This window comes from Manduca sexta, chromosome 1 (assembly GCF_014839805.1).
Source record: "Manduca sexta isolate Smith_Timp_Sample1 chromosome 1, JHU_Msex_v1.0, whole genome shotgun sequence".
Taxonomy (NCBI): Eukaryota; Metazoa; Arthropoda; class Insecta; order Lepidoptera; family Sphingidae; genus Manduca; species Manduca sexta.
The window spans coordinates 2,468,755-2,478,789 of record NC_051115.1 but is presented as its reverse complement, the minus strand read 5'-3'; the positions used below and the strand labels follow the sequence as shown (position 1 = coordinate 2,478,789).

The 10,035-nt window shown below is 38.3% G+C and overlaps 1 protein-coding gene across 1 annotated transcript; it reads right to left on the bottom strand.

Moving 5' to 3' along the window:
- Positions 1 to 1,354: 1,354 nt before the first annotated feature.
- On the bottom strand, positions 1,355 to 9,519 carry LOC115447716. The gene is made up of 9 exons (XM_030174914.2): positions 9,291 to 9,519; positions 8,615 to 8,799; positions 7,744 to 7,831; positions 6,977 to 7,023; positions 5,795 to 6,011; positions 4,238 to 4,407; positions 2,518 to 2,668; positions 1,872 to 2,029; positions 1,355 to 1,532 (listed from the first exon to the last, which is right to left on the bottom strand). Exons 1-9 carry the CDS (start codon positions 9,478 to 9,480, stop codon positions 1,410 to 1,412), a joined length of 1,329 nt encoding a protein of 442 aa, XP_030030774.2. The 5' UTR covers positions 9,481 to 9,519; the 3' UTR covers positions 1,355 to 1,409.
- Between the last annotated feature and the right edge of the window lie 516 nt (positions 9,520 to 10,035).

Here is a 10,035-nt window from a genome sequence, read left to right as displayed (position 1 = left end):
GTACATTTTGATTCTATGTACAGTCAGCCACGAAAATTTTCGAACCAATACCGTCTATATTTGTGTAATTTTTTTTTACTGATACCTATATACGGTTTTCTTTATTTTAGATATAGAAAAATATGTTTGTTTATATCTAACATGGACTAACTATTTTTGTGGTACTGTACCTAACGCCTGTTCCTAATTAATTTATGAGGAGCCCTAAACTACCTACATAACCACAGCAGTTATTTAAAATCTGTCTCGAAATAATAATCTTTGATGTAAATTAGTGTATCATAAAATATGAATTAATTAGGGCTCCCCAATTAAAACTCCGCGGTGACCATATTCGGCGCATTAGGGACGGCTGCAGGCTTCCTTGTCGTCTGCAACCGGCCCTGTGCAGTGTCGCTCAGTGTAATTAGGGCTACCCATAAGATTGATGTTAAAATTTATTAAAACAACATTGTAAAATGTGCAATGAAATATAAAGTATATGTTTGGATTTTTGTCTTTTATTGTTTGGTCTCGTAGCTTCATTGATACGGTAGTGTTTCTAGTCTGGTTTGGTTCCCTGGTTTAGTAACAGTAGTTTCTTGGTACACTGGAAACAATGAGCTGGTACGAATACCTACTTTAGCAAATAGAATTTTTTTTTTTTTTTTTAAAACATTGCTTTTGTTCCTGTGTGTTGCTGCCTGGTGCGGCCCGTAGCCTATGGGGAGCAGGGTCGGCTCCCGGAAACCCCCTCGGCTTGATAGACTTAGCAAGTGCTTTAAAAAAATACGAAATAGGTATAAAGAAAGACGTCTAAATTAAGCCAAAAAGTTTCTACAACATGAAGAATGTATTGTAAAATTATAGTTGGACAACTTACTAAAATAATTAACTGACTTCAAAAAAGGTGAAGGTGCTTAATTCGACGTGTATTTTTATTTTAGCTCTCTTGCGGGATTTTTATTTGCTACGTTGGTTTTACTTCAGTTTAGATGAAATTGCTGGCTAATTTAGATAAATACATTAACAAGCATACGAAAACAATGTTTAATTATAATTAGTCACGTGCCTCCAAAATTGAGAAGCAATATATAGGTAATGTTAATTTTTGGTATTAGAAGTGGTTTCAGAAGGCAGTTTTTTTTTATTATTACATCGGTATACATATAATTTTCAATAATTTGAAATAATTATAACTTGAACCTGTTTGTATTGGATCATTTCTTTACCATATTTGCAAAACGCGGTCTAATTTTGGCTGCATTTTGTCTATGAGAGCCAATCATACATCGAGGTGACACGCTTACTCGTTTACCATATTTAAAAAAAAATATTAATAATAACGGTATTTTCATAAAAATAAAACCAAAAGAAGAGCCATAAAAATATTTTAATGCAATATAGAAATGATCAAACTACATAGTGTATTAATTTTTCGCCATATATCTGTCTTGGCAATGTTTGTTATATAGAATATTTAGTGTCTCGATGTCGCATGGCGCGAGGTCAGTTCTATGACCCATAGACAAGGTACGCTGCCACAGATGGTCCTGAAACATAATATATATCTATACATTCATCCTCACAAACTTTCGCATTTATAATATTAGTGGGATATAGACTAACCCCCTTATTCATAGACGTTATTTATCTAAGGACGGAGCATTGCTGTGATAACAAGTCTGTTTCTCAGTGCTGACGGCATGGCAGCCTTCGCAGTGCGTAGACATAGGGCCGTTGTGATTGGCTAATATTGAGATACAACTTGAGTCTAGTTGGCTCTCAGATAAACAAAGCTGACAAACAGACTTGTTATCGCAGCAATGCTCCATCCTTAGATAAATAACGTCTATGAATAAGGGGGATTGACTTAAAATCATTTGTATTACCTGAACAGGGTGTACAGTATGCGCTGTAAGAGAACAGTCCCCGCACATGAAATTCGCCGGCGCGTGAGTGGCGCTCTCGAACGAGTAGGGGACGTGTCCACTGTCCTGGTCACATAGCCACGCTGCTTCCGGAAGCTTCTCTAGATAACGCTCTTTACCTGATAATAGGGTATCGGATTCATTTTTGTTCTTTACTATTATTAAATATTTATGTTATACAGGGTCATTTTGACATTGCGTTAAATGACCCTGTATAAATAATAACACAGAGGAAATTTATAAGTTAAGTCTGAATTTCGGTGGAAGGGATAAATAGCAAGAAACAGAAGAGGCGCAATAACCACATTTGACGTCATCGGGAATTACGACGCGTGCGAAAGAAAGAGATGGAGCGATATCCCCACTCCAAGCCTACTCCTGCACGCACTCCTGAATTACTGCCTCATTTCTCCTCGTATTTTAATGCTGTTTTAACAGAAGGATTTCTTTTTTATACTAATAGCTGTTACATATGAAAAATGCACAGTCAAATACCCTATTACGTCGGTTATAATACTATTCTAGGGCAATTTATGTGTGCCTACAATCCGTATACTTTGACAATCGAAAATTTCATTAATTGATGGTTGCTGTGTTGAATCATTACCTTCCTGCACATTTTTCCAGTTTACAGTGATGTAGTTGTCTCGATCATGACGGTTTGACATCATGGGTACTCCCAGAGCTCTGAGCAGCAGGTTGAGGGTGTGCGCCGTGTGGCCCGGCGCGCCCGTCGTCATCGATATAAGAGATATTGTCTGATGTACAAAGAAAAGTAAAAAACACTGATTAGCCACTGATTAGGTGTTAAACATAATTTAAAATAAATTAAACTTCATATGATAGGGGGGATTGACGAATTACGTATCAAATAGCGGGAACAGCCCCCCACCCCCGCCCTCTGTGAAACACTATAGCAAGCCATTTTGTGAATTCAAAGTCCTATATTAAAAATTCAAAAAAAAAGTATAAAAAAGGAACTTCTTACTAGTTAGGGAAAACAAACAAAACAAAAATACAATTTTATGAAATTATTATAATTAGTTGAGTACCGAGACATACGTACTCAGATACTTACCCAATGTGGATGGTATACGTCCCACCACAACTGTGCCAATAGGATCTAAATCAGCATATGCCAAGCAACAAGCGTTTGACGCTGATTTTCATGCAGAAATTAAGTGGGGTAATGTGTGGATTAAATGGGATATTATGGGGGTAATGGTTGGTACCATGACCTTTTATGGGTATGGAAAGGGTTGCCAACAGTTCTTCGGTGAAATATAGCATTTTTCAAAACAAGGTATAAAAATATATGCATTGCTAGACAAATTGAAAATATCAAATCACTTTTTTTGTTACCAATATTGTTTTTCTTTTCACAAAAACGATTTAATTTACTTCAACAAACGAAACACATCACACATTTTATCTCGGACGGGGCAGGCAAAGGTGCAACTGGTGTAGCCAATCGAGTAGTGGCGAGCCTATCGCCATTTGGAGACAAATTCCAGACTCCGGGCTGATACTGAGCAGAAAAACCCAAATATCACGTCCCGACCCGAAATTCGAACCCAGGACCTCAAAGCAGAGGCGGCTCGTGAAATTTTTGATGGGGGTTCACAAAAAAATAATTGAAAAACTAAAGCTTACTATTTATTTTATTTGTATTTAGCCACATTTCTTTTCACACTGTTTAATAAAAGATATACTGTATTGTTCCATTTTAACACAAAATATCGCGCAAAAACTATTTTTTAATGCTTATTTTAAAAAAAAAACAGCGAATTAACTGAAGAAGTCGACGAGCTTGCTTAAAGTTGTTTGTATACATAAGAACGACAACTGCGCATAAGTAGGATATTCCCTCGGCGCGCGCACGGCACGGCTGGCGGAACGACAACTGAGTGACGCGTGAGCGGCGCTCCAGATTACGCTAATTTCTCATACGATATTTTTTGTTTCACGCGTCAGCCCGAGTCGATCTCTCTCTCGCACTCATTGAATACAGTACTAAGAGTCGTACTAAACTTCGTTTCATAGGAGCACAATCGCTGGCGCTCCACTCGTTACAAATTGACGCTACATGTACCTATATAGGTAATATAATAGACTTTTTATAGGCATAGTAAAATATAAAGAATGTAATGTAAGGATCTTATGTATTATAAATATATATAAATTATTAAATTAGCTAAGTATGTAATTTTCGTGGGAGTGCACTGCACCAGCGCTCTTTCGGATGAGCCGCCACTGCCTCAAAGCCCTATTGTACAGCATGCAGTACAACTACGCCACTGAGGCAATCATGTACTATACTATATTACCTGATTCCCCTCCTTAAATCCAAGTTCAGGCGTCTCCTCGCCCTCACTCGCGAACCAGAGCAAGTTCTTTGGTTTCAGCACGGAATCTCTTATTTCTTGGAAGACGATGCAAGTCGACAGTTCTATTGTAGTCATAGCATATTTTAACGCCGTGTGGTATGGGCGTAAATCTAATAGAAAAACAAAATAAGTTGATACATAGTTACATATATCCATCGGCCACCAAGATTAGTTTTAGGGAGGTGCATCTGCACTTACGCACTATACTACGTAATAAGTATCATTAACAAAACAAATTCAAATCGCGCAGGTTTTCGAAAATATTTTATCATAAAAAAAAACTCGGTGGTCGATAGTTCCCATTGTTACAGATTAATTTAGTGACTTTATTTATTTATTTAGTGAGAGTTTCTAACAGAGAACACACATTACATTACTTTCGCATATTGCAGTATAACGGCAGAAGATAGCTGTGCTTCTTTACTTACAGTAAACTACAGCATGCATTATAACTTACATGATGTTAGTAAATTTTGAATTTAAAAGATTATTATTATTATTTATATAATAATAATAATATCAGCCCTGTATTATATACTTGCCCACTGCTGAGCACGGGCCTCCTCTACTACTAAGAGGGATTAGGCCTTAGTCCACCACGCTGGCCTAATGCGGATTGGTAGACTTCACACACCTTCGAAATTCCTATAGAGAACTTCTCAGATGTGCAGGTTTCCTCACGATGTTTTCCTTCACCGTTAAAGCGAACGATAAATTCACAAAGAATACACACATGATTTTAGAAAAGTCAGAGGTGTGTGCCCTTGGGATTTGAACCTGCGGACATTCGTCTCGGCAGTCCGTACCACACCCAACTACGCTATCGCCGCTTCGTCATTATTTAAATTATTATTATTTCTTAATTTAATATTTATTTGCATGGTTATCTTTAAAGTGATCCAGCAATAGACTGTTGAACGTAGACATGGTATTGCTAAGGATATCTATGTCTTCCGAAACATTCGCTATGTCATTATATTTAGTGATGAGTCTGACTAGTGGCGAATGTTTTCCTTAGTTGGTTCGATAGCAAGGACATTTATTGGGATTTATTTCTAGAAAGGAGGGTGCACGGGCATCTAATTGCACCCTCTCCCGGTACCCATGCATATTTCGGAATTTCGGAGGTATTTCAAGTCAGCCCACACTACAGCGTGGGGACTAAGACCTAAAGCCACTCAAAAGTAATGGCCCATGCTTATTTACTGATGGTAGATCTCTCATATGTGAGAGTCCGCCTTGGTAAGTACTACCGCAATGTCTATTTCTGCCAAGCAGCAGCGTGCAGTCACTGTTGTATTTCAGTTTGAAGGACATCGTTGTCAGTGTCACTACTGGACATGGACAATTAACATCTCATGTCTCAGGAAGTCGAGCGCAGTGGAATACTAACTTAATTCAAGGTGTTGGTGTTTCTACTGTTTACGGAGCGTATTGCTTACCATCAGGCGAACGGCAAGCTCGTTTCGTTATTCAAAGCAATAAAAATATACATACGTAATGAATTCTCTACACCGTACATAACTATTCCCATCGGCCATAACTTGTTTTTATAAAACGCTTCGTTATCTATGGTCATTTGTAGAGGGCCGCTAAACCGTCTCGCGTCTATGGTCGGCCTTTGGGACAGCGCCCCGCATTCTGAATGGTAGTGGGCATTGATAAAGTTCCTATCTTTGGGTGTTAGAAGCGTAGGCCTGTTGGGGTCTTCATCCTAAAATAATATAGCGCCTTTATCTTGTTGAAGGTTTTATATATCGCACCCTAAGAATTAGTGACCGGACTTAATGATTATATATTTTCTGACTTTATTAAAAAAATACCTTCCAAAGCTTTTTCTATAATTCTAACGTTATGAAGACAAAATTATAAAATAGAAACAGACTCTCACTTTCAGTTTATAAATTCTAAAGAAGTTATTTACTCTGCTACATACGCTAACATGTCCCCGAAGGTTTTTGTTTTAATGTTTAGGCCTGCAGGCAACAGCGAAATCTGCAAATGAGATACTGGAATTCTGCGGCTTAGCAACTGCTAGGGCCTGGTGGGAAGTTGGGAAGGAAATGGGGGTGGATGGGAATTTACTAAGAGTCGCAAAGGGGAGGAAGCGAAATATCCATGCGCCCTTATAGGCCTTATATTGATGCTACCACTACGAGGTATACACACTTGATTGTATGCCTAAGGCCGCGATAATTCTTCCCCGTGTATAGGCACGCATTTGGTGTGGAGACCGGGCGCACAAGAATTGCCCAAGGCCGTAGCTAGACTTAAATTTAAGGTAGGGCAGCTGTAGTTATAGCTAGGGCGGTAATAAAAATGTTACTAGATCTGATCTGGTCAATCAGATCGGATCTGATCTGGGATTATTCCGCCCATCAATACGAATAACACCTACTATGGCTCACTATGGGACCAACTTCCAAATCGTGAAATAAAGAACCCTTTGCTCCATATATTTTGATTGAGTAGTTATGTATAATTTAGTTGAGTATTAAGGTAGGGCATTAGTATTTTAAGGTATGGCATTGCCCTACAATGTCTCCCCTTAGCTACGGCCCTGGAATTGCCTCTTATTGGTGATGCTTCTTTGATGAGTATTGTGATTAGTTTATTATCGGAATTGATGTTAACAATTGGGCGCACTTATTGATTTTCGTTAGACGATCTATAACTTACCATGGCTTGGAATTTTCTGATCAAATCATTGCTATTGATTGTTAATACTGAAAAAAAAGCTTAATCACTTGTGACTGTAACAGAAATATCCACATTCTAAATGTATAAGACATTGGTACTATCAGAAATACCAATCCACATTGTAAATATTTTTAAGATATTGTTACGCGTCGCTATCCTAGTCGATGACATCGGGCTTTTCCGGAAGTATTCGGCTGCTCGGCTGGCAGAAGAGAAGATATTATGTCACGCGGCGACTATTCTATTATTCTCTCTGGTTGCACGTAGTAAAAAAAATGTCTAAAATTGTGTTCTGTAATTATTTTGCTAATATAATGTAATAAGACGAAGAAGAATCTGTCGTAATACAATACACACACACACACAACATCACGCATTTATCTCCGAAGGGGTGTGCAGAGGTGCAACCAGGGCACCAACTTTTCGCCAAGTGTGTTCCGTCCCATGATGTGATATGCGAGCCTATCGTCATATCGGACACAAATTCCGGGCTGATACTGAGCAGAAAACCTAGATATCACTATGCCCGACCCGGGATTCGAACCCTGGACCTTAGAGCGCTGCCGTACCGCGCATGCAGAACAACTACGCCACCGAGGCAGTAATACAATATTTTATAAAAAAAAATCTTGATTTCTCGGGAAAAATGCCTTATGTCTACCGCCAATTCGTGTTAGGCGACTGAGCGGTTACATTGGAGTCACCGTGCCTTACGATCCGAGTTCAACCCGACCAGACATACATACCTGCCTTTGTAATGCTTGCTTTCAGCATATCGACCACAATCCTCGTTATATCTTTTTGGTTCAAGCATTTGTAGCCCACCGTCATGTCCTGGGAAGTAAAACGGCAATTTCATTTAACACCGGAATTACTAGGTGTCGTCCATTAATTACATGATGTTTTTAGTGACTTTTAAACTCCCTCTTCCCTACTGGTGATGTGGTGAGGTTTTAGACTACATCTCCCTCTACCCAAAAACACGTGTATTACACGTGATATCTCTTTAGCCCTCCCCTATGATACTGAGAGATAGATAAATACTGAGAAGGTTAATAGACGCTCCCGATCTGAATAACGAGCTCTGTAGGCTGTTTCTAAAATACAAGTATTGTAGTAAGACGCACAATCTGTTTGCTGTCCCGCGGTGCCGTACTGTAGCACGTTGTAGATCACCGATTCCGCGAACTCTCAACGCTCTTAATGCCCTTCTTAACAGCGCACCAGATTTTGACGTGTTTTCGGCTGATTGGAACGTGATCCAGTATGAATGTTTGCTTGTGAAATTAACTCACGATACCGCATATTTCATGTAGTTATTAAGTGCATTATTGATCTGTTTAATATTTTACTATTGTTATATGTTATTATTAGCGGAATTAGTGTAATTGGTTTATCCGTTCTAATTTTAATAAGTTGAGATATTTCGTGATTTTATTTCCGAACCCCTCCCGTTACGTAATAGTTGAACGGCCCCTTATTTCTTGTAATCATTAGTTTTTTTTGGCCCGATTTGCTGCCCTACGCCCCGACCTACTGGGCCTTAGGGCAAATCCGCCACTAGTTGCGCATTTAAAAACAAGTGTGGACTCTAGTCAACGGTTTAAAATAACTTACCACAACACTATTATTGAAGTAATAATTATCTGGAGGACATGTTTTCCGTTTATCATGATTGTTTATGTATAAAATCTTCTGCTCCACGCTAGAATTATGATGTAGAGGTATTTGAAAGAATTTAATGCATATCTCCTTTTGTATTTCCGATAGGGTCGACATTATTACGTCTTGGGAGTGTAAATCTGGGAATAACAGTCAATATATATCACGCCCTTTTCTGTTTTCAGGGGTAGGCAGAGGTGTAACACATTTCACCAGCTATGTTAAGTCCATGTGATAAGGCGCTTCAGACTACGGGCCAGTATTGAGCCAAAAGAACAGGACAAGAGCAAATTGGATTCCACATCGAAGGTTCCATACAAATTAGATTTGCTTCTTATTAAAGTATATACCTATTGACGGACATATTGTTTTTCCTTTATATGTATATATTTTCTTGTAAAATCTCATGATTGATCAACGGGAAGTACCTTATACAATACTTTGTAATTCAAGGTGTTGGTGTTTCTATTGTTTATGGGCGGTCGTATTTCTTACCAAGCGCCAACGGCAAGCTCCTCTCGTCATTCAAAGCAATAATAAAAAAATGCATACATGCATACATTTTACATTAAAAAACCTTTAAATATGAAAGTGCGAAATCGGGAAATTCTAAAATTACTTCTGAACCTACCGTAATCTTTAGTATTGATGGCATAATGCACGACGCCTTTTGGCCACAACTGTCCATGGCCAGCATCAAAGAGAAATAAAACACACAGCCAAGTAAACATTTTGCAATGAACTACAACCGTTATCGGGCCTATAAAATTTATATTCTTCACGGCTGTATATTTTAATTTAATTTTATGGATTTTAAACATAATGCATTTCCTCTAAAACAGTTCTTTAACGTATGCATTTGAGCCAATTTTATTCCTCTCAACATATTGCTAGGCTCGACATCGCTGAGTGTATTGAAGATGTCGGACATTTGAACCATATATTTCTGTTATGTGCTAAATATGATATGGTATTTTAGTCATGGCAACCTATTATTAAAGCCTCAATTGTTAATCTATAGTTACAAAGCTATTATCTGTTGGTTTCCCATTAGGATGTAATAAATAAATAAATAAATTTTACTAGTGGTAGGTGTCTCATATGTGAGTCCTGGGTAGGTACCACCGCAACGTCTATTTCTGTCAAGCAGCTGTGTGTAGTCACTGTTGTGTTCCGGTTTGAAGGACATTGTAGCTGTAACTACTGGACATAATAAGACTTAACATCTCATGTCTCAGGATGGCGAGCGCAGTGGAATACCAAATAATACTTTATATTCAAGGTGGTGTGGTATTGGATGGTGTTTCTTCTGTTTAAAGGTCGTAAAGTAATTCAAGCAGCATGAAAAAAAAACACCAACTGCACGTCTGCATGAA

Bases quoted from the DNA above. Each gene is read 5' to 3' on its own strand.
- LOC115447716 (XM_030174914.2), bottom strand. From the start codon at position 9,480: ATGTTTAAAATCCATAAAATTAAATTAAAATATACAGCCGTGAAGAAT. The intron at 4,408-5,794 runs GTATGTATATTT...TTTTTCTATTAG, and splicing joins CGGTGTAGAGAATTCATTAC to ATTTACGCCCATACCACACG. The intron at 1,533-1,871 runs GTAATACAAATG...ATTATGTTTCAG, and splicing joins ATACTGTACACCCTGTTCAG to GACCATCTGTGGCAGCGTAC.